The 26,997-nt window shown below is 40.1% G+C and overlaps 2 protein-coding genes across 3 annotated transcripts; both read right to left on the minus strand.

The window, feature by feature from the left end:
* Nucleotides 1-7,902: 7,902 nt before the first annotated feature.
* Nucleotides 7,903-10,477, minus strand: LOC113016472 (OX-2 membrane glycoprotein-like). The gene is made up of 5 exons (XM_026159318.1): nucleotides 10,397-10,477; nucleotides 9,883-10,221; nucleotides 9,434-9,760; nucleotides 9,182-9,276; nucleotides 7,903-9,028 (listed from the first exon to the last, which is right to left on the minus strand). Exons 1-5 carry the CDS (start codon nucleotides 10,449-10,451, stop codon nucleotides 8,999-9,001), a joined length of 846 nt encoding a protein of 281 aa, XP_026015103.1. The 5' UTR covers nucleotides 10,452-10,477; the 3' UTR covers nucleotides 7,903-8,998.
* Nucleotides 10,478-14,217: 3,740 nt separating this feature from the next.
* LOC113016471 (OX-2 membrane glycoprotein-like) lies at nucleotides 14,218-26,956 on the minus strand. Of its 2 annotated transcripts, none has more exons than XM_026159315.1 (8): nucleotides 26,909-26,956; nucleotides 22,666-22,721; nucleotides 17,062-17,400; nucleotides 16,640-16,978; nucleotides 16,525-16,563; nucleotides 16,325-16,424; nucleotides 14,622-14,672; nucleotides 14,218-14,371 (listed from the first exon to the last, which is right to left on the minus strand). In XM_026159315.1, exons 2-8 carry the CDS (start codon nucleotides 22,718-22,720, stop codon nucleotides 14,239-14,241), a joined length of 1,056 nt encoding a protein of 351 aa, XP_026015100.1. In that variant the 5' UTR covers nucleotide 22,721; nucleotides 26,909-26,956; the 3' UTR covers nucleotides 14,218-14,238. The 2 variants fall into 2 exon arrangements, with proteins under 2 accessions (XP_026015100.1, XP_026015101.1); XM_026159316.1 differs by lacking the exon at nucleotides 26,909-26,956 and adding an exon at nucleotides 26,614-26,632.
* Nucleotides 26,957-26,997: the final 41 nt, after the last annotated feature.

The following is a 26,997-nucleotide window of genomic DNA, read 5'->3' on the forward strand; positions in this document are numbered from 1 at the left end:
ATAGTTACAGATATAGCTGACCTCTCAGGTGGAGGCAGTATTCATGCAGAGGAGAGCTGCTTTACTACCAACTAATACACCATGTATGTTAGATGGGCAGAAAAATGGCATCCAAGAAAGTAACAAGTTCTAATAGTGACCAGTAGAAAACCACCACACTCACACTGAAAATAAGGTGCACAAGATTTATTTTTCCTCCAAGGCCCAAAGCTGCCCAAATTATTAGCCTGGTTACAAACAGGAAAAGGTGGTCACTAAGAAGAACAAGCAGCCAAGCACATACAAATTTTGCATCTTCCTGAGAAAGACTTTCCAACCACCTTATCAGACCTTGTGTTGTTAGAGAATGGGTTTCCACACCAGATCCTGGGAGTTCAACTCTCAAGCTCTTCTTCTTCAAGTCTTGAACTCCTCTCATTGGTTACCTGCGAATTCCAGAATAGGGTGTTGCTCCTTGAACTCAGCACACCAAAAGTTTCCAATCCAGTCTTTTTATCACAACAAGTCCACATAAATCCTGATTAAAACGAGTCCTCCCTCCAGTGTCATTTGATTATTTTAAAAGGAAAAGCTTCCAGGCCAGGTTAAAACGATTTTCCTTTGAAATGTTCATTTCTCTAACTGGAGTCTCCAATTTTAACTGGCTTCCCTTCTGCAACTGTGACCTTTCGATCCATCTGTATAAATCTGTAAATAGTCACTGTACCACTCTATTATAAAATTCTTGACAAATATCTGTTGTAATTCTTCTATTCTTAATACTTAATAAATGGTAAAGCATTTAATACTTTAAATGTTCTAGCTCTATTATCCCCAACCCACCCAAAACTATTTTTAAAATCTTTTCTCTTTCCCAACAATTCTCTAACACTTTCTTAACAGGATGACTTTTATTATGACCTGTATCCAATTGTTAACTATTAACTAGTTGTCTTCTAATATATAGTGGACTTTCTTCTGATTCTACTTGTAAAGCACACATTGGCATTGTTTTAACTGCCCTTAAGCAAAGTCTCAGTGCTTGAGCTTGGATAACATCCAAATGTTTTAGCCAATTTTTATCCACTGACCCATATACTACATGTCCAAAATCTATTCTTGAGCAAATTAACGTGACAGACCATTTGTCAACCCTGCTAAACATGTTATAATATTAAGTACCTTTTTACTTTTCCCCATAATGTGCTCTGTGATTTTTTTCAAGTTAATATCTTATTAAAAACTACACCCAAAAAATAGATTGTTTATTAATCTGTATCATCTTCATAATCATATCATCTTCCAGACCTAAAAGAGGATCCATTGTCATCTACTTCTACAATAAATGGCTTATGGCTCTCTGGGTGAATCAGAACTGGAGCAGATGAAAACAAGTCTTTGAGTTTGGCAAAAGCTCTATCAGCTTCGTGAGACCAGGTGAAGGGGAGCTTTGTGGAGTTAAGTCGTGTGAGTGTGCTGCTGCTACCTGACTGTAGTTGTGGATGAAGCACCGGTAGAAGTTAGCTATACAGCGGTCCCTCGTTTATCGCAGTAGTTACGTTCTAAAACCAACCCGCGATAGGTGAAATATAGAAAGTAGCTAACTTAATTTGGCTGTAAAACCCCTCACTGCACACTTTATACACTTTTCTCCGACAGGCTCGAACATTTCCACACTTCTCTCTCTTGTTTAAACACTCTCAAAGTTCAAAATTTCGTAGAAAAATAACTCCAGTATTACAAAATAAAGCCAAAGGCACCCGCAGTGGCCTTTGACAATGCAAAACGTTCCATCGACTTTTTGACAATAGGACATACATCACAATAAGAATAAAATGTGTAGCTGCTTCAGTGTTTCTGTCAATTTGTGCACATCTTGACTCGTCAGTAATGTTTGTAGGCTGAGTGCATTTTAAAAACAATTTGTGCAAACTGCACTACAAGGTGGAATATTTGCAAAATCAAGATTACCTCAGGATATTTTGTCTCAAAAATTAACCCTATGAATATGTCAGTGCCATTAGAATGTAATTATTGTCTCACCAACATTTTAACATTAGACATGTAATTTTAACAGCCTCTGTAAACTAATATCCTGGCTTGCTCGAGGCTGCCGATTTCTCTGACACTTTCAATCAAAATACAATTTTAGACTGATGTGGGCCAAAGCCTAGCATAGCCTGTAACGTTATTATGAGGGACAAATTTTACGAGTTAACTTGGCTTTAAGTGACTTACAGGTTTCTTTGAAAAATACTTTCTTATATCCAGGTTCTTCCTTTTTGCTGCCGTCCTCCTCTCCTCCTTGCGTGGACCTGCAAGGAGGAGAGGAGCTTGCCGCTGCTAAAACTAAACAGAGCTCCCTGAAAAAGAGGCAAAGCCCAACAGGAACTGTTGTGTTTCTCCATTACCCTTTTCCTTAAGAGACTGTCAATACAAAGCATAAGAGAGGTTAACTCTTCAAAGGTCATAGTCTCATCCCGAGAAGCGAGTGAATCCCTCTTAGTCTGAATTAGTATTTGAATGTATACTCCTGCAATGCTCGATCCAGCCAACCCACCTCTGCTGCAGCTGACCATAAATTTTTGAGGTAATCCGCCGCACTTCTTTTTCTTTTGTCCCTAGCTGGGGATTGGCAGGGGAGGTTGTCAACAAAGCCAATACGTCACTGTGGGTGCAGTAGGGTTTCCATCTTGATCAATGATGCACTTCCAGGCCTTGTGGTCTCTAGCCTTCACCTTTGCTTGCTCGAGGGTTAGATGTCGTTGTTTAAGATCGTCTCCAATTTGCTTGATCCAAGTCTTCTTGAGCGCATCATGCTTGATTCTCCAGTGAGCGGGGTTCTACTGCATCAAAAGGTGATATGGTAGGCAATGGTTGCTTATGTGGCAGATGTGGCCAAACCATTTCAGTGGTTGCTTCCTAATCAGCTCTTCCATTGAGGGCTGCTGGTGACATTGGCTACGTATCACGCTGTTGCTGAGACGATCACGGAGGGACACTCCCAGAATCTGACGCAAACAGCACATTTGGAAGACCTCGAGCTTAATCCGCCATCCTTAATCCGCCAGTCTTCTTTAATTCCTCCAAAAACTCATCACACGAGCAGAACTGGAGTGGACGAGAAGAGAGATAAGCCTGAGCCCATAATAGAGGTTCTACCCTGCAGTGTTCCAATCAGGTAGGAAACTTTGGTGGTTTCATTGGGAAACGATCAGGGAGAGCAGCTGAATACAAATCCCCCACAACTACCCGGCTCCCTGCAAAAGGATCATTACACATGCCAAAAGGCATAACCGTGTACTGCAGGAAGTGGTCGAGCATTACAAAAGCTGAAATTATAATTCACGTTGGCAGTAATGACACCCGTTTATGTCAATCGGAAGTCACTAAAATCAGTCTTGAATTGGTGTGCAACTTTGCCAAAATAATGTCGGACTCTGTAGTTTTCTCTGGTTTCCTCCCCAGTCGGACCAGTAGTGACATGTTTAGCCGCATGTTCTCCTTAAATTGCTGCCTGTCTGAGTGGTGTCCAAAAAACAATGTGGGCTTCATAGATAATTGGGAAACCTTCTGGAGGAAACCGGGTCTTGTTAAGAGAGATGGCATCCATCCCAGCTGGATGGAGCAGCTCTCATTTTTAGAAATCTCAAAGTCTGGCCAAATTATTAAATCCCACAAAATGTGACTATTCAGAGTTGGGACCAGGAAGCAGAGCTGCAGTCTTACACACCTCTCTGCAGCTTCTCTTGCCCCCAAAATCCAATCTCCTTAGATTGGAGATCTATGGCATATATTTAGGGCTGGATCGCATCACCCTGAATCCTCCCTTAGTTATGCTGCAATAGATGTAGGCTGCTGGGGGATTCCCATGATGCATTCAGTATTTCCTTTTCAGCCACCTTTCTCACCCAACATGTGTTAATAGACCTCTCTGCAGTGAATCACACTTTTTATTAATCTCTGTCTCTCTTCCACAGCATGTCTTTATCCTGTCTTCCTTCTCTCACCCCAACCGGTCGCAGCAGATGGCCCCGCCCCTCCCTGAACCTGGTTCTGCCGGAGGTTTCTTCCTGTTAAAAGGGAGTTTTTCCTTCCCACTGTTGCCAAAGTGCTTGCTCATAGGGGGTCATATGATTGTTGGGTTTTTTTCTCTAAATGTGTTATTTTAGGGTCTACCTTACATTATAAAGTGCCTTGAGGCGACGGTTGTTATGGGGCTATATAAATAAAACTGAATTGAATTGAATTGAATTGACATTTCAGATGCTTCCCACACTGTGGCACAGTTGAAGGTTCACGAGAGTTATACAACTTCATCATGTTGACGTGACACAACCGAGTAGGACGTCTACGATCTGGGGTTTGAATAATGTAGTTGGTCTTGCTGAGCTTTTTCTCTACAACATAAGGACCAGAGAATTTAACAGAAACGTAGCTACTAGATGTCTGGGATTCTGGAGAGAAAGGCTTAAAGCGAGTCAGGGTTTGGGGAGCTGAGTCTGGCTTGACCTGGGCACCCGGAGGTGTTTTAAGTAGAGCTTGTTCTTCAGTTCAATCTGGAGAGAAAGGATAAGCAGAGCCTCCGGGGGGAGCTAGAGAGTCTTGAAAAGGGACCTCAGTCAGGTTTTTCTTTCTGATCATGTATAGACTGTTTAAAATCTTGACCATTTGACAAAAAACTTGCATTCCACTGTAGGATTAATATGGTTATAAAAATTAACCACCACATTATCCCTCTTGACTTGCATAACTACTTAGTTCACCCCTTATGTCCTCCCAAATTATGTTCTTCATATCTAAACTATGACATGAATCCTCTCAGTCTTGGACTTCACATCTGATGTTCCATGTATTACTTTCACAATGAATGTCACCATCATCTTCTTCTCTTCCTCTAGTTTCCTTTCACCCATTTCCATTACTCTTTCTATCACTTGTTTCTCCCCTAACCTGGGTTTCCTAATCTGTCTCTCTTGCTCAACCATTTTACATACCTCTACAAATGTCGCTTTCTTTTTTCATATTGACATTTAAGGGCACTCCTTGTTCCTTTACTTCCATTAGTTCTCCTTTCCCCTACTCTTATAGTATTTTTCACGTTAACTTTGCACACACCCAAAAGTTTTCTTGCTTTTTCCACCTGCACTTCTATGTTACAACCAATCAGTAGATTTCCATTTCTGAGTATCTTAGCATATGTGATTTCTCCAACTTGCAGACCTGTACAGGCCTTCGACCGACTCTCCTGCTAATCTCACTCACTAAATCCACTAAGGTAAGTCCTCCTTGGGCTCTCACACTCTGGGGCCTCTGGATGTCTGGGGCCTGGATCTCCTCCATGCCTGCTTCATGCCCTGGGGGACGGGGCTATGGCTTGCTACATCCTCTAGCAGACCATTACATGTGGAAACCATTTGAATACAAGCGCGCTGATCCACACAGGTGTGCACACGGATGTTCACTGCTCGTAGACTTAAATTACACCTTTCTTGGCTGCTACTTCAAAGCACATTGTGCGCTGTCTGTCCTGTGTGCTGCACAACAACATTGAATTTTTAGTATTTACTGCTGTTTACACTTAGCTAGATTAATGCGATGGTGTTGTGTTTAGTATGTTGCTTTGTTTTTTTTGTTTTTTTTGCTTGTTTTCTATTCTTCTCCTCTCAACAGGTGATCCAGGAGATTTTTTTTTCTCTCTCCCTTTCCTATCCCTCACTCATGTCTGTCCCGTCTGTAACATCTGAAAATAAAATATAATAAATAATAAAAACAAAGGTCGATCAAATGGACCAATACGGCAATGCCAGGATGATCCATTTGGCAAAGTAAATCCATTGGGTATCCTTGTTGGTCTTCAGACAACAATTCTGATGGCTAAAGGACCAAATGGGACAGGCAAAAAAAAAAAAAAAAATCCACTTAGGTACTCCTGAAATCCAAACACACACTAACTCCAACAACCACACCATACATGTTGAAAGCACACAGCTCTCCAAACCTCCACTCCTCAACCTCATGTGTCTCTCCCCCCTTTCCCCCATAACCTGTTTTCTCTCCCCTTTATAGAGAAGGGCTCAAATCATCACCAGTCAACTACTCCCTTTACTCAACTCCAAATAGCTGCCAACTGGACTAGAGAAGAATCTCCACTCTCACATGGGTGTGGTCCACATCTCACACAAGTAAGAGATTTACTCAATTATTCCACCACGCCACATTCTGCAACATGTAAACCTGAATTCTGTGTAACAGCCGAGAAGTATGAAGTGGAAGAACACAATGCTCCTTTTACCATCAGATCATACGAGTATTGAATTTAGACTTCAACTGTGACACGTGAGTAAATGTGCTTTTGTTTTCTTGTAATACAATATTGTGTAATGAAAGATTCAGATTTAATTTAAGACACTTCTGATCTTTCTGAAGAAGAAAAAGCAACTAAATAAAAGTGGTTTGAGGTGTAATAAATCTATCTTTATTGAGGTCATCTGCGATAATAACACCCCGATTAATTAACACTTTACACCAGCAAAATAGCAAGTAAGAGTGGTAATGCTGGGCAACAAAGCAACAACGAAAGTCAAAGAGGGACCTGGGAGCATACAGTCTTGAACAGGGGTCGGCAACCTGCGGTTCCAGAGCCGCATGCAGCTCTTTAGTCCTTATACAAGTATTTAACTGAAGTGTATTTTATTTGTGTTAGTTCTTTTAAAAATTGTAATTCTAAATTGAAAGATTATTGCGATCTTGAAATATAAAAATAAAATTATATTTTATTATTTTTCGTCACTCAAAATAAGCGTCACACTTGTGGAAGCCAGTATACCTGCCGTGCATTTATCGAGACTTTCAACTCCAGGTAGGCCAAGTATGGAGAAATGTGAAAAAAGAAAAATATCAGAAGAAAATAGAACATTTAATGATGCCTGGGCAGATTCATTTGCATTTACTTCTGAGGAGGGCAGCCTACCAGTATGCCTAATATGTGGATTGCCGATCTTCGGATCCAGATGCGTATGTGACGTTGTACGTGAGCAGCTGTTCTCCACCATGAACTATGTTAAAAACAAACACCGCTCACGCCTCACAGACGAGAGCTTACAGTCCTCCGTAAAGATGGAAGTGACTTTGTACAGCCCCGATTTGCAGGTGCTGTTTGCAGAGGTTCAGGAGCAGAAGCAATTTTTTAGTAGCATAGTGCTTTTTAAAAAAAAAAATTAAAATTCAGATCAAGGCTACTTCTTTGTTCATTGTATGTAGTTTCACTTCCCCTGTCACGTCATTAGTCAGTCAGCCGTTTCCCCATGTGTCCTCTCTTCCCGTGATCACCTCCTGTGTACATTTGTGTCCACTATATGTTTTTGTCAGGTCGTCTGTTATCTCCCCCATAGTCACAGACAAACTGTTTCCTAGTTTTCTTAGTTTTTCTAGGGTCCATGTTTTTCACGTGCCATCAGCCAAATAAAAGATTGCTTTTTGTTAAAACCTGCTAATCCTCTTCAAACTCTGCTTCTAGGTCCGTTCAACAAAACACACTGGCATACCTTGCTGTGATGTGATAGTTCAGCTTTTTAATTCACTGAAAAGAGACCTTAGACTGGGTGTCTTTCTTTTTTGTTATAATTTTTTAAAAGTTCGAAATGTATTCCTTACATAAATAAAATTAAATTTTCTCTATAGCACTTCATGGATTTAACAAGCAACACACTATAGTTGTTTATACAAAGCATAAAGAAAAAAAAAACAATGTATAGAGTGTTATCTTCATGTTAGATGTCAACACAGTATTTGCGGCCCCCAGTGTTTTCTTTTCCGTGGAAACCAAATCCAGTGACTCTGTGGGTGTTCAAAGTTGCTGACCCCTGGTCTAGAATAATTATAAAAAGACAGAATAAATAAATAAAAAAAAGTAGAAGTGGGAACAGTCTTTATATAATCTTTATTAGTAATTTAGTCCCGATTTGTCTCTAATATTTCTGCATAAGATCTATTGTTTTATTCTGGCTCTTTACAATTTTTTTGTTATATTGCGCATTAAAATAAATCATTATGATAGTCCTACTTTGTCAGGCTATATTTCCCTAAGAGGACCTTCACATAAAAGGCAAGAACAGCAATGCTGCACCCCAAACCCAGGAAGTATCTCACACAGCACGCAGGATTGAAAAGCCCTATTGATAATGTGCAAAAACTACAACATTACATTACATGCTGTACTCCAGTGTGACTTTCACATCAAGACAGGGACACAGATAAACACAAATCCTGTATAAAACGTACAAATATGAGAAATATGAACATTATAAAAAGAAAATCAACACTGAGCACAGCACAGCACTTAAGTGTAAAATGCTTTAATGTATTCACAGCCATAAAGTAGAGCCAAAATTATAACCCAGGCTGTTTATGAAAAGGTGACACTATTCGGTTTTTAGCAGGTATGAGAGACTGAAGAAGGGTTAACTAGAGTTTTGAGGGTTTGACCTCAAAAAATTGAACTAACAGGAAGAGAAAATAAAAAACGGAGGTTTTCATGTGACTGGAAGTACAAGGCTGTGCTTTCTATGTGGTCATTATGTTTAGAAACAGGAAGTGTAATGTGATTCACACTGAAAGACTGAAGAGGAGGGGTGCTATGTGATCACCAGATTTTTTTTTTATTACTTAATGAACTAAAACGAAAAGACACACGTTACAGTGGATGTTTTGCTTTTTGAGAGGGCCAGTTTGGTGATCACATCTTCTAAGATAAAAAGTGCTGTGAGGTGACTGTTGTTGTGATTTGGCGCTATATAAATAAAATTGAATTGAATTGAATTTCCTATATAATTCATGAGCTCTTTCAATGGTTTCATCTCTCTATACAATCAAAAATAGTAAAACACTGTTAGACTAGCCTGTGAGGATTTAGCATACACACACAAATGATAGCTGATAGCATCACACGGTTGCTGAAGATTTGTCTGCTCCACACAAAGAATGACAATCTCCTGTTCCAGTACATCTCACAGCTGCTCTAAAGGACTGAGGTCCTGGATTTGGAGACCTGCGGATTTAAACAGTTTAAAGTCAGCGCTGCAGATATTTACAGATATTACTGGATATATGTGGATGTAGACTCTTGGAGTCAATTCATATAATTCTTTTAATAGGAAGAGCCACATAAAAGGCATATATTAAGTCAGAAGAAAAACGTTACCACTTTTTCTTCAAGCAGGAGTGCGATGAGAGCAGCTACTAAAGCAAAAACTGTCAGTCCTGCTATTGTAGCTATTACAATCACTGAGGTGGAATCTGTGAGAAAAGCAGGAACAATGTTACAATGGACAACGCTAATACATCAATTATAGATCACAGGGAAATGTAGGCCTATTGAAGTCATTGTTATTAGATGCAAATTCACTCAGATATCATCACTTTATAAATCTGTGACTTTGAAAGAGTTTCTCACCATTATAATCAGCAGTAGCAGCAGCAAACACCTGCTGGACCTCAGGAATCATCACCATCACCTCTCTGTGAGGAGCAGAGAGCACTCGTGCTGCACATCCCACCTGTGTGCTGTGTTTACGTGAACCTGAGAGCACAGCTGTAGTGGTGACAGTGAATGTAGCGTTGGTGTTGGACACACTGACAGTGTTGTACTGTGAGAAGCTGAGGTCTTGTTGTGAGACACTGAGTGTTACAGTGGGAGCAGGTCGACCAGTGGCTGAACAGGAAACAACCCACTCTTCAGTAGAGTTTGACTCTCTGACATCAACAACAGGTTCATGCAGCTCTGTGAAGGATCAGGAGATATTGCGAAGACTACATTGTCAAGAAGAAACCAGCTTCTGACGCATTTCATAGTAGCTTTATTTGATTGAGTCTAATCTGCTTGAAGAAAGTAAAAGTTCTTACCATAGACTTGGAGGCAGGTTCTACCAGTGAAGGAGCCTTCAGGGTGAGTGATAAACAGACAGTGATAGCAGCCTTTATCCTGCTCCGTCACATTCCTGATGACTATGGAGCAGTTCTGTAGTCCAGTGTATTTAAACTTGACTTTATCGTTAAAGCCATCATTCACTCTCTGACCATAGTACTTGCTGTAGGTGTCAACATTTGTCTCCACATCACGTGAGATTTTCTGCCATGTGACCTGAAGGACGTCTTTAGTCTCCAAGAGCTGACAGCTGAATTCAGCATCTTCTCCCACTGCTGCCAGCACAGTCTGCTGTGTTTGGATCACTGCTGTTAGAGCTGCATGGAGAAAATAAATCAACGGTTAGATGTGAGAATGAGGAAATATTAGTCAGTGAAAGAAGCAGCTTTTCTTAGCTTATCTTTTTATCCTTATCCTGAAATGAAGTCAAACATTAACATGATAAAAAAAACCAATCAGCATCAAAGAGAAACACTGGCTACTGTTTCCTACCTTTTGGAAGGACTCCACAGACAAAAAGTAGATAGACAAGCACACAATATGTCATTGCTGTTATAAAGTGTCAAAGTTTGAGATGAACCCGAGAGCTCTGTGGATATAAAAAGATGTCAGGTTTGTATTGAATAAATATATGCATGTACTACACAGAATTCTGTGCAGACATACAACACAATGACTGGCGAGTTTTAAAAACACAACTTCAATTAAAGAAGATACTTCTGTTTTCATGGTTTTCTTTCTGCTTTTTCTCAGGGCTTCTGTAAAAAAAAAGTTAAGTATGAAGTTTCAAATCAGAACGGCCACAAAAAAGTGGAAGTGAAAACGTTGCTATTTGCATTTCTCGCATTCCTCATCTGAATCAGATCCTCAAGACAAGATTACAAATAACAACACCTCCGCTTCACTGGAATCCTTATTTCAGTGTCTCTGCGAAGTTAAGATCTGGATGGCCTCAAATTTCTCGTGATCATCTTGTGATCATCTTTGGACCAAGCTGCAATTCTAGTACCCCGGATCTCGACCTGCGCAGTTTAGCACCTTTTGTTAAACTGCATGCAAAAAATTTGGGGGTTATACGAGATAGTAAGTTTACCTTTGAGAAACAAATTGACTCTGTTGTACAGTCGTCCTTTTTTAAAATTGAGGCTCTTATCCAAGGTGAAATCCTTTTTATCTTTTAAAAACCTAGAACGAGCAATTCACGCTTTTATCTTATCTCAACTGGACTACTGTAATTCTCTATATGCAGCTGTTAGCCAGTCTTGTCTAGCACGGCTCCAACTGGTCCAGAATGCTGCAGCTCGTCTCCTGACACGTTCAAAGAGACACGAGCATATTTCCCCAGTGCTCGCCTCACTTCACTGGCTCCCAGGCCGCTTTAGAATTAAATACAACATTTTGTTGTTGACTTACAAAGCACTGAACGGTCCGGCTCCAGAACATCTGTCTGACTTACTGCAGCCATTTGTTATTTATGTTATTTGTTACTGTGTAAACTTTTTCCCTTCTTTGTACAGGTCAACATTTTGTTGTTATTATATGTGCTATATAAATAAAGTAAAGTAAAAGTAAAACCTCAGTAAATAAGTTTTTAACAGGAATGCATGGAAAAAAATTCAAATAAAGTATTCATCCCATCAGGTATGAACTGGTTTTATCTGAACTGCACACACTCTGACTCTCAAATGACAAACCTGGTTTTAAAGCCTGAGAAGATGAAATGTATTAATGTAAATCAAAATGCCATTTTTAATTAAGGGAGAGATTAATGGACAGTGTCCGTGTCAATGAATGCCATCGGTGGTTTGTCAGAGATAATATTCTCATTTTGTAACTCTGTCACAGCGCATTACCTTCATTAGATAGTTGGAGGATCGAGGGTCTGCAGAATGACACGCAGATTGTAAAATCTTCTGTGTATCTTGTTTCATCCCTGGGGAGACGCCACAGTTTCATTCCTTCATTAACGCTCAGCTTGTAGTTTTTATCACTCTAATGCATAAGAGTCCTCTGATTGCAGCACATGTATGTAGATGAAACATGTTGCTTTCACTATATTAAAGGAGAGGAAATGTTCAAGTCTGAAGTCACAAAAATCTGCTGTTCCAGTTCCTCCTGTAAGATGGACTAATATCACTAAATTATCCATTTAGCCCTACGACAGACTGGCGAACTGTCCAGGGTGTACCCTGCCTCTCGCCCTATGACAGCTGGGATAGGCTCCAGCGCCCCCCGTGACCCTGAAAATGATAAGCGGAAGCGAACGGATGGATGGATGGATATCCATTTATGACTGTTACATGCTGTTGTTGTGTGGCCATTGCCTTGAAATACGTGAAATATCCATCCATCCATCCATCCATCTTCATCCGCTTTATCCGAGGCCGGGTCACGGGGCCAGCAGCCTAAGCAGAGAGGCCCAGACCTCCCTCTCCCCAGCCACCTCCTCCAGCTTATCCCGGGGAATACCAAGGCGTTCCCAGGCCAGCCGTGAGATATAATCTCTCCAGCGTGTCCTGGGTCTGCCCCGGGGCCTCCTCCCGGTGGGACATGCCTGGAACACCTCACCCAGGAGGCGCCCAGGAGGCATCCTTGTCAGATGCCCGAACCACCTCACCTGATTCCTTTCGATGTGGAGCAGCAGCTGCTCTACTCTGAGCCCCTCCCGGATGGCCGAACTTCTCACCCTATCTCTAAGGGAGAGGCCAGCCACCCTTCGGAGGAAGCTCATTTCCGCCGCTTGTATCTGCGATCTCGTTCTTTCGGTCACTACCCACAGCTCGTGGCCATAGGTGAGGGTAGGGACGTAGATCGACCGGTAAATTGAGAGCTTCGCTTTTACACTCAGCTCCCTCTTCACCACGACGGACCGGTGCAGCGTCCGCATTACTGCAGCTGCAGCCCCAATCCGTCTGTCGATCTCCGGCTCCCTTCTCCCATCACTCGTGAACAAGACCCCGAGATACTTGAACTCCTCCACTTGGGGCAGGAACTCATCCCCGACCCGGAGTGGGCACTCCACCCTTTTCCGGCTGAGAACCATGGCCTCAGATTTGGAGGTGCTGATCCTCATTCCCGCTGCTTCACACTCGGCTGCGAACCGTTCCAGTGCGAGCTGGAGGCCCTCACCCGATGAAGCCAACAGAACCACATCATCCGCAAAAAGCAGATGACGTGAAATATATTATTATTATATTAATGAAATAATTACGTATTTTAAATACAGTTGGAAAATGCTTCAAACATTGATAAGAAGAATCCACACAATAAAACAAACAAACAAACAAACATGTCCCAACAAGCAATTTAAGACAGGACAGCTTTACTGTCAGTGTGCGAGGACAAAGTTACAGCAAACATCCCTCCTGGAATGAGGCATGTGATTAGCAAAATATGAAAAGACATTATTTATCATCCAACAAAAGGTTTAAGATTTAACATTGGATCTCTAACTCTTTCTCTCTCTCTCTCTCTCTCTCTCACACACACACACACACACACACACACACACACACACACACACTAACAAATCAGCTAAAAACATTAAGCTTGGTGGTTTTCATGTGACCATCATGAGGCTTATGCGCAAGTTCACTAAGGAAGCTCTGTAGTCACACGTCTGTCTGCTTCCCAGGTGTTTGGCAGCTAATGTAAGTTTTACATCACTTCCACTTTCCCATGCTTGTCAAGCTGGTTGTGACATCACGGGTCTAGTCCAATCAGCACTCAGCCCTCCTTCTTTAGGCCAATCAGCCTTCACTCCATGTACTTAAAATCTCACTGCGCATCTGTGATTCTTTTTTTCAGATGCCTTCGTACAACCCGCCTCCTCCCCATCGCCACCACCTTTCACTCATCTCTGTCAGGCGCCATTCAAGCCTCCATCTTCATCTCCACCACCAGCATCTATACTCTGGGGGTCCTTCCCTAATCGCTATCACAGCTGTGATTGTGTTCTGCTGCGCTGGACCATCGGAGTCTAACCACCAATGCATGAACTAGACGCGTGGTTTCTCTCTCTCTGTCTTTAGCTGTTGGTCACATTTATTTGCAAGTCAGCTGTAGGTTGATGATCCTAAACTATTTCAGCCGTCACACGCTGATGTTGAACTCCACCCGCTGCATCATATCTGCACCTAAATGGCAACTTGAAACAATACTTAAATCTTCATTTCATACATGTAAAGTGACACAATGCATCATTAATGATATATCAGCATCAATGATAACTGAATAATAATAATAACCTGTCGGTAAACTATTAACATAATCACATCAGTGGTTTATAACACAAAGATGTTTTTAATCTCCAGTCACATCAACAATACATTTGTTCAGCACTGCTCAAAATTCAGTCTTCCTGCTGCTTCTGATGAGAACATCAGGTTGTTGTCTTGGTGATTTCTCTCAAACGCTCCTTCGTTTCTGACCTCGCTGCCCTCTGCTGTGAATAAAGATGCTTCAGTCCTTCAATGAAAATAAGAAATAGTTTTATTTGATCACATGATTAAAGTACTCTGAGAAATAACCTGGACAGAGGAGAGTGAGCAAATTGTTTAAGTGTTTGTGGTTGGTGTTAGATTAGGCTTGAAATTAAAATGATAACAGAGGACTATGGACACTTATTAGAAGAAATGAAAAATGAAAATAAAAAAGAGCCCGAAGGAAGATTAAAAAATGTCAACAGTGCAGAAAAACAGTATAAAGAGTGACTTACTCCTGACTGTCTCTGATCTTAGTTTCAGATGTCTTATTTATCTTGAGATTCCTGTGTGAAAAACGGAAAAATTTTAAAACAGTTAAAGCTGCAGAACCATTTACAGGGAGTGCAGAATTATTAGGCAAGTTGTATTTTTGAGGAATAATGTTATTATTGAACAACAACCATGTTCTCAATGAACCCAAAAAACTCATTAATATCAAAGCTGAATGTTTTTGGAAGTAGTTTTTAGTTTGTTTGTAGTTTTAGCTATTTTAGGGGGATATCTGTGTGTGCAGGTGACTATTACTGTGCATAATTATTAGGCAACTTAACAAAAAACAAATATACACCCATTTCAATTATTTATTTTTACCAGTGAAACCAATATAACATCTCCACATTCACAAATATACATTTCTGACATTCAAAAACAAAACAAAAACAAATCAGCGACCAATATAGCCACCTTTCTTTGCAAGGACACTCAAAAGCCTGCCATCCATGGATTCTGTCAGTGTTTTGATCTGTTCACCATCAACATTGCGTGCAGCAGCAACCACAGCCTCCCAGACACTGTTCAGAGAGGTGTACTGTTTTCCCTCCTTGTAAATCTCACATTTGATGATGGACCACAGGTTCTCAATGGGGTTCAGATCAGGTGAACAAGGAGGCCATGTCATTAGTTATTCTTCTTTTATACCCTTTCTTGCCAGCCACGCTGTGGAGTACTTGGACGCGTGTGATGGAGCATTGTCCTGCATGAAAATCATGTTTTTCTTGAAGGATGCAGACTTCTTCCTGTACCACTGCTTGAAGAAGGTGTCTTCCAGAAACTGGCAGTAGGACTGGGAGTTGAGCTTGACTCCATCCTCAACCCGAAAAGGCCCCACAAGCTCATCTTTGATGATACCAGCCCAAACCAGTACTCCACCTTGCTGGCGTCTGAGTCGGACTGGAGCTCTCTGCCCTTTACCAATCCAGCCACGGGCCCATCCATCTGGCCCATCAAGACTCACTCTCATTTCATCAGTCCATAAAACCTTAGAAAAACCAGTCTTGAGATATTTCTTGGCCCAGTCTTGACGTTTCAGCTTGTGTGTCTTGTTCAGTGGTGGTCGTCTTTCAGCCTTTCTTACCTTGGCCATGTCTCTGAGTATTGCACACCTTGTGCTTTTGGGCACTCCAGTGATGTTGCAGCTCTGAAATATGGCCAAACTGGTGGCAAGTGGCATCTTGGCAGCTGCACGCTTGACTTTTCTCAGTTCATGGGCAGTTATTTTGCGCCTTGGTTTTTCCACACGCTTCTTGCGACCCTGTTGACTATTTTGAATGAAACGCTTGATTGTTCGATGATCACGCTTCAGAAGCTTTGCAATTTTGAGACTGCTGCATCCCTCTGCAAGATATCTCACTATTTTTGACTTTTCTGAGCCTGTCAAGTCCTTCTTTTGACCCATTTTGCCAAAGGAAAGGACGTTGCCTAATAATTATGCACACCTGATATAGGGTGTTGATGTCATTAGACCACACCCCTTCTCATTACAGAGATGCACATCACCTAATATGCTTAATTGGTAGGAGGCTTTCGAGCCTATACAGCTTGGAGTAGGACAACATGCATGAAGAGGATGATGTGGACAAAATACTCATTTGCCTAATAATTCTGCACTCCCTGTATCAGGAGAAAATGCAACACAGACACGTTTTAATAGGATTACCTGTTGTGAGATTTTGTTCTATGATGGACAAAGATGAGTGCAGCAACACAACTAAAGGCAACCAGCAACACAGAGGACAGAATGACTGAAATCCTGATTGCTTTTGAGAAAACAGAGGAAAGAAGGAAAAATTAATTCAAACATAAAATAAAAAAAGATGGAAAAAAACTGAACTCAAAAACATACAAATGTGAATTCACCTAAATTTCTGCGTTTAGATCCAAAGTCTTCATCTAGACCTGGAAAAAAAAGGAAACATTACAATCACAGTGTAATCATCAATTATAAATCAGTGACTTTAAAAGAGTTTCTCACCATCACCATCATCATCATCATCATCATCATCATCACCATCACCACTACCATCATCAGGAATCGTCTCCATCACCTCTCTGTGAGGAGCAGAGAGCACTCGTGCTGCACATCCCACCTGTGTGCTGTGTTTACGTGAACCTGAGAGCACAGCTGTAGTGGTGACAGTGAATGTAGCGTTGGTGTTGGACACACTGACAGTGTTGTACTGTGAGAAGCTGAGGTGTTGTTGTGAGACACTGAGTGTTACAGTGGGAGCAGGTCGACCAGTGGCTGAACAGGAAACAACCCACTCTTCAGTAGAGTTTGACTCTCTGACATCAAGGACAGGTTCATGCAGCTCTGTGAAGGATCAGGAAATATCATCACATCACTATATTATTTTTAGTCTCCTCTTGTTGGTTAAAGAAGGTAAAAGTTCTTACCATAAACTCGGAGGCAGGTTCTACCTGTGAAGGCTCCTTCAGGATAAGTGTTAAACAGACAGCGATAGCATCCTTCATCCTGCTCCGTCACATTCCTGATGACTATGGAGCAATTCTGTAGTCCAGTGTATTTAAACTTGACTTTATCTGTAAAGCCATCATTCACTCTCTGACCAAAGTACTTGTTGTAGGTGGCAACATTTGTCTCCACATCACGTGAGATTTTCTGCCATGTGACCTGAAGGACGTCTTTAGTGTCCAAGAGCTGACAGCTGAATTCAGCATCTTCTCCCACTGCTGCCAGCACAGTCTGCTGTGTTTGGATCACTGCTGTTAGAGCTGCACAAACAAATAGACATGTGAGGCATGAGCACCAAGTGTGTGTCTGCTACTTATCAGCTGCAATAAAACCTGTAGGCATCTCACTGTAAAGTTTTTCATAATCACGTTTTGAGTGTATTTTCGATTTCTTATGTTATATTGGAAGTCTGTTTACTTCTTGTTTGGTTATTATTAGTAAGGAGTTAGTTGAGTTTCAGTCTAGTTTAGGTTTTATCTATGTCCCCGTGTTTGTCAGTCTTTTTCTGTATTTTGTGTCAGTCTTTCATGTGTTTCTTGTCTGCGTGTTTCAGGTTATCAAGCTTGTCTTCTCGTGTCCAGTCTCTCCAGCTTTCCCAGCTTTCCTGCTTTATTTCGAGGAGTCCAGTGTTTCCATGTTCAGTGTGTTTTGTTTTACTTCCCCTTGTGGTGTAATGTTCATTTGTATCAGCCGTGTCTCCACTTCCATCGTTACCTTTGTTTGGATTATTTCATAGTTATGTTGGTTGCATGTTCCTGTCCAGTTTCATGTCCATGTCCGTTGTCATCATCTTCATAGATAGTTTTAGTTTTTCCCAGTTTAGGTTTTAGTTTTGTTTCGCCCTAATGTCATCTTGCCTGGTTTTCTGTTTTTTGTGCCAGCCACAATAAAGGCTCACTTTTGGTTAAACTTCAGTACATTTCTCCTGCGCCTGCTTTTGAGTCCGTTCCTTAAACACACGGCCGCTCAGCTGTGTCAAAGGTTAAAAACGTTGCCCCTTCAGTGGTCCTCTAGAAGTCTGGGGCCCGGTTCTCCTTCATGCTTGCTTCATAGGGTTTTTTTTAATTAATTTGTGCTTCGTACACAACAGCATTGGTACAATTAATGTTAAATATTCTTTTATTCTCCTCAACTCTAAAACTATACTAAAATATAACGACAGCATCCATCTTGTCATAAAACGACTAAACAGCTGATACATGAACAAAATAACTCACAAGCTTTCAAATTTGAGCATTTTTATTTCCTTGAAATCAGGTTGCCCTCATGTAAATGTGTTTATTTACATTCATTCAAGGAGCTCCCAGGTGTTAAATTCAAACAGGACACCTGACAAACAAAAAATGTCATATTTAACGATATGTTCACATTTAATAATATCCAGAGTACCTTTTAGTTAGAATCACTGCCTTGTGGTAGGTTTGCCTCAGCCAAATGGTTAAGGTGTGGTTTACATCCATGTCTGTCCACTTATGGTACAGTATACACATGTAGTCAGTTATAGCCAAACACCTTTGATTACTGAATTACATTCACTTCATTAATGAAGTGAATGTAATTCACATTTGTCTGAACATTTGTCTGAGATTAACTCTTTGGGGTCTTTACCTTACAATATAACATACTTGACTGTTTAAGTGGTGCCACATGATTAAAACTGAACAGATCTAAAGAAGATGTTCCTGAACTTTGGGTTTATTCGAACAGGACGGATGGATAACCACAGAACTTTTCCCCATATGATAACTAAAACACAAAATAAATTAAGACAGATTACTGTCCCAAACTTAAAGATAAAAGTTCATTTACTGGACTTGTTTTGTCAGTGAAGAGCAAAGTACAATTAGAAGTGCTTGTTCTGATGAAAAGTTAAACTGTAGCAGTGTAGTGAATAAGGATCTGTGTCCACGAATCCTCAGCAGTGACAACACTTACATCATAGTTCAAAATCCTTAATCTTTCACATCTTTCTCTCCACGGGGTTCAAATGCTCTTAGCTGTTTAAGTAGAGGAAAAAGTCTGACATATTTCACGGCCATTAAATGTTAGACAAGACTCTGAAAACGAGGTTACGGTTACAAACAAAAACCTCTGCTTGTGCGCACAGACCCTAAATCACAATAAATAAGACAATAGTAAGACAAATTACTACAAAGTGACACCAGAGGCTGGAGAAGAGCAAGCATAAAGTGACACATTGTGTGTGCACAATTTCTCTTGTTACCACTCTTTATATACCAGTGTGACAAAGTCCTGAATGCAGCCTGCATGTTAGTCCATCAAGGTCCATCTGAGCTTTAAATAAATCTCAGGCTCAGCCATTGAGACTAGTCGCAATTTATTCTGAGGAAAAAAAGAGAAACAACAACACATTTTTAAAAAGTTTGTATTTTTATAATTTTTTTACTTTGAACATAAACAACAGAAACAAAAAAAGGATTAGGGCTGTGCGATATGACGATATATATCAGATGACGATATAAAAATTTCTATCGTTTCATATTATACACTATTGTTTGTTTTGTGCTGTTGCAAAATAAACTGTTTACGGCAATATTTTTTTCATGGTTTTGATGGTCACTGTAGTTGCTATATTATTTCTTAAAGTTCTCTCCTTCTCTTATACTTAAAATAACCACAGTATGGACGGACAAGTGACTGTTTTTACGCGTACTTTCGTTACCAACAATGACGGTAAAACCATCGTGTGGCTCCGCCGTCCACTTGTTTATTTTCCACAAAAACCTTTCACAATAAAGCTCAAGTTTCTGTTGAGACTTTTCAAAATAAACTGAAATGATATACATTATTCTCAAACATAAAATTTCAGAATATGCATCAAACAAATGACCTCAAATAAAAACATCAAGTAACTATAAATGGCGCTTACAGTCACCACGCAGATGAAGGCACAGAGAATACCAGCATGGCCAGCAAGGATGAGGCAGAACCAGCTAGCTCCAAACAGAAGGACCAGTCAAAACAAATCGAGGACCTTATTGTTAAACGAGGGGCTACCTCTGTAGCATGGACATGGTTTGGTTATGAAAAGTCTGACACGCCCCAGAAAACTGTACTATGCAAATTATGCCACAAACTGGTCCCCACCACCACTCAAACACGACAAACCTCTTTAACCACCTACACAAGAATCACATGAAAGAGTTTCGAGAGAGTTTACGAATGAAAAGCAAAAAAGAGCCGTCAGGTGCTCAAAATAATCCTTAGACTCAAACATTAGAACAGGCTTTTCCTCGCAGCACGCCGTGTAATAAATACTCAGAAAGAAAATGGCGGCCGTTTAAACTCATGTCTAAAAATGTATAGTTTCACGCATCGATCAAAACACTCGACTCCAGGTCGAAACAGGACCCCAGCTGAAAACACTTCACATAAGTCGAGTTGCCCGAGAATCACAGAATTTACAGAAAATGCACTATTTTGTGATATATATCGTTATCAGGAGAGATACGTCTTATATTGGGATATGAGACTTTGGTCATATCACGCAGCCCTACAAAGGATTATAATTCATGTAGAGTTGCATACACATAACACCATTCTGTTGCAACAAAAGCAGTTTATAATTAAAGTAACATACATACCTTGAAAAACTAAATCAACCACAACATTAAACTCACCTTGTTTCTGTAGAGAAGGTGATCAGGGTTTTTCTTCATTTCCTGAGACCAGCTGCTCTGGATCATCACCAGCTTGTATCTTCGTCTTTTTTTTCACACGGGGAAGTCTTTCCTTTTCTTGGCCATTGCTCTGCACTGGAAAACCAAAGTGTGTGATCAAAGGTGAAATAAGGGATATTTTTCCACTGCAGGACTTAGAGTGCTTCAAGTAGTGATAGCTGTTGATCCATTTCTCAAATAATCTGTAAGGATATGGATTTTTAAGAAAGATACAAATATCTCTGCTTATATTTGGCTAAAAGCTTGATATAGACACAACAGTTTATAATATGTCAGGATCCCCCACAAGGCATATAAAGCCCCTGCACACCAGCACTGCGCTTACATTATAGTTCAATCAATAAATAGTTATTATTGATTTATTATTGAATTCTTTTAGTAATAATTATTAGTATTTAATCACATTAGCACAGTGGGTAACAAAAATATTCCACATACTAGAAATGCTGCTCAACATTTCATAAATTACATTTTCAACAAATGTTGGAGTAAAAACACAGTTACAGGGAAAATGTGTCTGTCTGTAAATATTAACTAAACATTTCTATGTGCTACAAAATAGACATAATTGTAAATGTGCTGAGGTGAAACTATACTTTCAATAATATTACCACTACAGCCTGCTAACCACCGAAATAATCTATGCTGGTCAGCTAGCTAAAAGTCTTTACTTTAGCAGCCCAAATCAGAGGCTAACATTAGTAATACCCAGAGAGACACAGACAGCTAACTATAATATTTATGAAAACTGGTTCAGCCACTGAAGGACAAAACCGGTGGTATCACAGTAAAAATTATTTTTAACATTAATTAAAATGGAAAGCTTAAGTCATGTTAAACCTAACTAACGATTATTTAAAAAATGAGTCAGCAAAAATATTCCTGACTTGTCTGGAGACAGCCGAAACCAGTTAACAAATAAATTAACAATTCTTTCTAAATAAAAATACGTGGTCTTTTGAAAAACATTATTTTAATAAAAGAAAACATGAGTTTTAATACTTACCACAGAGATTTTAAGGCTCTTGCACTTACTTTTCACTCCTTTTCGGGTTCTTTTTCCCCACAATGCATTGCAGTAGTTGAGACATACAGAAAAATACCTGTAAATGACTAATACGGAAAATTCCTTCACGTTTATACAGTAGATTGTACTGTATTTTTTTTTTTTACAGTGTATAACAATCAAGTGGACCAGTACAGCATAAGGTCCACTTGGGAAAATAAATCTGTTGGCCATTTTTCTTGGCTTTCAGACAGTAATTCTGATTACTACAGTTCTGGACAGGACAGGGAAAAAATAATGATAATAGTAATAATAATAATAGTTGTAGTATGAAAATGGCCTATCTCATATTTTGTTATCTAACATAAAAAGTGGGAATCAATTAAACATTATGTTTTTACAAAATGAACAATACTCATACTGTACCAAACATCTCCTGACTGCTGAAGATTTTAATGAATACTAGAATGGTGTATTGGGTATACTCCAGTGATAATGTTGTAGAGTAAAAAAAAAATATGGGAAGAGAAAATTAATTAACAAACATGTTCATTAAACCAGTATTAAGAACAGTTTTTTCTTCCGTGTGGAGCATCAGCTGCAGTAAACGCTTAATGAAAATAATCCATATTCACAGAAATAAAATCTAATGTCTCCACTGTTCGTATAGAATCTCTCATGGCTTCAGATGAAAAACAAAAATCATACTTGTGACCTCTTTGAGATCAGTTTCTAATAATTACGAGTGAAACGTTTTTTCTTCACCCATCCACAAAACAGCTTTAAAAACAAAACTGAGAATAGTGAACACAGCTTACCTTCAGAACAGACCATTAGAAGAGAAAGCAAATATACAATTGCACCATCCGCCATGCTGTAAAGAGAGTAACACGAGCTGTTTCTATAGTGTGCGTTTGGTATTTTAAAGACATAAAAAGAAAATTACATTAAGTGGTTCTTACATATGAGGTGGGGGGGATTCCACGCAGTTGTGGAATTTTTCTGTGTTGTTTTTGCTCACGTGTAGTGTTGACTCATTTTTTAGAAACTTTATTTCACCACAGCAGCAAGTTTATTTATCCCAGGTAGATAAAAATAACCCATATTCAGTCTGTAGTGAACGTTCCGATGTATTATTAGGGGCAAATTAAGAAGAAAAAAAAATTGATGTTGAGAATAAAGTTCAAATCATGACATGCCTACAACGCCTTGGGATTGTCACGAGGTGTTCTCTGTGAAGAAAAACCCCTTCTAAAACCGGAAGATCAGTGGAGGATTCAAGGCAATAGAGAATATAAAAACTAAGTTTCTAAAAAATAAATTATTTCACATGAAAACAACAATAAAATCCCCGCAGGGGCAAGGCTCCGAACTCCGCTATCCTGTGCTCAACGTTCTCCTGTCTCGTTGTCTCCCGAGATAGGACGTCCTTCTGTCACTGAACTGCTCACCACTGAGGCTGTTTCTCAAGACTAAATACAAAATCTACAGGAATTATGTACAGATTTAGTTCTTTATTATAAATGATCAGGATAGTGATGGTAAATTTGATTCTTTTTACTGAATTGAGTTTTAATGAGTCACTCACCAAAGTGAATCGGATTTTTTGAGTCATTTGATTCACTGAGTCAGTTGACCAAAGAGTGCAAAAAATGTACATTTTCACTCAAACTTAATTTGTTTCTCTTTTCATGTAAATCCTACTGCTAAAATGAATGATTCTAAAAGAAAACAACTATTATATAGAGCAAAAAAGAGCAAAAACATTTCTAAAATTAAGCAATTTCCTATCAAAATTGCTTAATAAACATTTATTTATTTTTATTTTATTTTGTTTTATTTTTATTTTATTAGTATTTTCCTTAAATGTGTTAAATATATATTTTCTCATCTAAATGTCCACTGAGCTGTGAGCCAGGGGGCAGTAATACGCCTTAACATTCGTTGCCAACCAAGAAGAAGAAGAAGCTGTGAGCCAAGAGGGAGGGGGTGAGTGAGTGAGTGATTCGTTCGCTCTATGGTCGTGTCCAAATTCATGGGCTGCATCCTCCTGAGGCCGCATTTGTAGACCGATTACGGCATAGCGACGCGCCGAAGGCTGTCCAAATTCGTAGACTCCTCCGAATGCAGCCGACAAATGCGTCCTCCTTTTCCCCGAATTTGAAGGATGGGTCGGGTGTGTCCTTCGTGGCCTACCATATCCCAGAATTCATAGTGCGGCCCAGCCAAACTCCAGTTTCCAACAATGGCGGCCGCTACTAAGTTTTAAAATTACTCATACTAATCTTTCTGGGTCACAAAATAAACTTTTAACACATTTTCAGGCGAGAAAGTAGTTGTGTAAACATCAAATATCTGCTCGGTTTATCAAGATATCGCATATTTGCAAAAGTGCTTCGACGTTTTCGGAGGCATCTGCTACCCACCAGCTCGATAGCTAGCCGGGAGCTCGAGGGTTACTGATGCGGCCGAGAACGGCACAACTCCCGGCACATCATTTTCAGATCACCGTGGACTTTCGCTGCTCGGGTTAAACGTGATATATAAGTCACTTAGACAACCTCAAAATGTTATTGTTGGGCTTTTTTCAGTGTTTTGTTTGTTCGTCAGTAAATCGGTTTGGCTGAGATTAAAGTTATTAGATTAGATAAAATAAAACTTTATTAATCCCCCGGGTGGGTTCCTCCTTGGTTTTTACACAGCTGACTAAACGTCAAACAGAAAACTGATTAAACAGAAGTATGAGACAGTCGAGAATTTACGCCAGTGTCCCGTTATATTTTAGATAGCAAGGAGCAGACGGCTGAGTTTATTAAACTCCACCGAGACAGCGGTGACGCAAATCAGAAGGCTAGACCGTCCAATTTCACGGCCGTTTACTTCCGGCCTACCCGACCTTCTGAGGACCCGGCCCACGTAGACTGCGAAGGCCGGGTCCTCAGGAGGATGCAGCCCATGAATTTGATTCAGCACAGGAAGGAGGGGGTGAGTAGCTCAAATGTGCTGTTAGCATGTTAGCAGAGCAATGCTACTGTGAACCGAGGAGCTATTTTCTTGATGTGAGCTTCTACTCAGGTTTTTTTCTTCCATTTAAGAGCAGAAATTTTTTTGTTACGATACTGGATGTTGTGTTTTTCTCCACAATTTCAATTATAAGCTAAATACATTGCTGCTAACAGCAACAGGGATGAGTCACTGAGTCAGTTGGGCTTGTGAATCATGATTCATGAGTTAGTAAAGTGATTCTCGAGTATTGAACGATTTGTTCATGATTCGCGCATCACTAATTCAGACGTTATTCTAAGTTTCGCAAACCGTTACTAAATCCGGCCCCAGATACTACTCTTAGAGCTGACTTTAATTTTCCACTTAAGTTGCAGACTTGCATTTTTTTTCGTTGGCTGACAATACTGGAATATTTCAGTCAGCTGGTTCCCATTATCGGACATCACGCGCACAGAGACTGCGTCATCTCAGGGTTTTTTCTCTTTCCTCTGCCACAGGTCTGAGTCTCTCCCTCCCTCTCTCTCTCTCTCTCTCTTTCACACACACATGCACACACACACACGCTATCACTCGTGTTTCGCGGACTTACCCGGAAACTTCCTCTTGCAGTTTCCTGTCTAGTTGCTTAGTTTAGTTTCTCAGAACTAGATTTGCGTGGGCAGCCTGAAACTGATGACTTATTGTGTGGTTGGTTCGCGGTCTGCTTCTTGTTTACATTTTGGCTGGGGCACCCATCTCTGTTTCTTTGTTTTTCTTCGTCCATTTTTAGTAACTATCGCTAAAAGCTTGTTGCATCTGTCCTTTGGGACATTAAGCAACATCGTACAACAACACGTTTTCCAACACAAGCTGACTCTTGCCTGGAAAGATCGAGCGCTGATGTCTCCTGACATACGAAAATTTAGGCAGACTGACAGTCAGCTGCTTCTTTCTGTTGTCAAAATGGAGTCAGAGGTTCGATTTAAATCAGACTAGTTTGCTTTTTTTGGCTGGCTGTACTGACATGCTGCAATAGTATTTTAATTTGAGGCTTTTGGTCTCATCCTTGTTGAACGTAAAATTTAAGTAACGTCACTCCGAGTCTTTAATAAGCTGCCAATTTGAGAAACTTTACAGCACGTTACTCATTATTATCCCCTATTCACTGTACAGCGGAACATCCCGAAGCACTTCAGGCTTATTAACAAAACCAAAACACATTTCTAGCTTTAACTGAACTTCCAAAACAGAGCTACCTAGATCACTTAAATTACACAATTGAAAGCATAGGTGTATTGTTTGTGAATTTATACACAAGCACTCATATATATTCAAATAATTTAAAAAATGTTCATTTACCTGTTACTACCACACACTACCACACAACACTGCGCCTAGCATCCTGGAGCACTTCTGTTGTGTTTTGTACGTACTTCGGAGTTTTTAACTGTTTTGGAGTTTTTACGTGCTTTGTCTGTAGGGGCCACCGTAAATATAGTTTTATTTATTCACTCCACATAAAATGTAATAAATAAATCATATGATACAATAACCAGCTATTTACATTTCAACTTTTAACTATTTAATTTTCAGCTTTTTCCTTTTAAACAAATTTAAAGTGAAACAACACAAAACATTGCAAACCACAACACAATTAAATATAAATTAAAATATGAAAACTAAAAGAACATGCATATTCTCTGTCATATAGGCCTGCATGAATAAACTTTCTGAATCCTTTATCATCCGCAACCGAAAATAGTTGTGGATGATTACTATACCTTTCTAATGTGACGTTGTTGTCCCTGGCTCTCTTTCTCTGTCTCTCCCTCCAGCTCTGTTCCTGTGCTACTGCTAATGTAACTACTGCCCCTCCCACCTCTTCCCAGCGCAAAGCACAAGGCTCGCATGCGTGCGGAGTGAAGCGGAAAAAAAGTGCGAGAGAGGGTGAGAGAAAGAAAAACAAAAATCCACGGCTCCCAATAAGGAACCAGCTCGCCTCGTTCACTTCAAAGACTTGGCTCTAAGAGCCGTTTCATTCACGACCGACACATCACAAAAAATTTCATCAGGCACCTGAGTTCCTTGGTCTGCACCCCTGGGCGGAGCCAGCATCTCTCCTGCAATCCCGCACACCTGAAGCTGATTCTGGGTAATAAGGTTGA

This window comes from Astatotilapia calliptera, chromosome 23, assembly GCF_900246225.1.
Source record: "Astatotilapia calliptera chromosome 23, fAstCal1.2, whole genome shotgun sequence".
In the NCBI taxonomy this organism is placed as follows: Eukaryota; Metazoa; Chordata; class Actinopteri; order Cichliformes; family Cichlidae; genus Astatotilapia; species Astatotilapia calliptera.

What these genes read in the sequence shown, in the direction of transcription:
- LOC113016472 (XM_026159318.1), bottom strand. Translation starts at nt 10,451, where the DNA reads ATGACATATTGTGTGCTTGTCTATCTACTTTTTGTCTGTGGAGTCCTT. An exon ending in TGCTACTGCTGATTATAATG is followed by an intron (nt 9,277 to 9,433) that starts GTGAGAAACTCT and finishes CTTTTCTCACAG; the next exon opens with ATTCCACCTCAGTGATTGTA. An exon ending in TCCTGCTTGAAGAAAAAGTG is followed by an intron (nt 9,029 to 9,181) that starts GTAACGTTTTTC and finishes TTAAATCCGCAG; the next exon opens with GTCTCCAAATCCAGGACCTC.
- LOC113016471 (XM_026159315.1), bottom strand. Translation starts at nt 22,720, where the DNA reads ATGGCGGATGGTGCAATTGTATATTTGCTTTCTCTTCTAATGGTCTGT. An exon ending in AACCTGCCTCCGAGTTTATG is followed by an intron (nt 16,979 to 17,061) that starts GTAAGAACTTTT and finishes GATCCTTCACAG; the next exon opens with AGCTGCATGAACCTGTCCTT. An exon ending in ATCTAAACGCAGAAATTTAG is followed by an intron (nt 16,425 to 16,524) that starts GTGAATTCACAT and finishes TTTTCTCAAAAG; the next exon opens with CAATCAGGATTTCAGTCATT.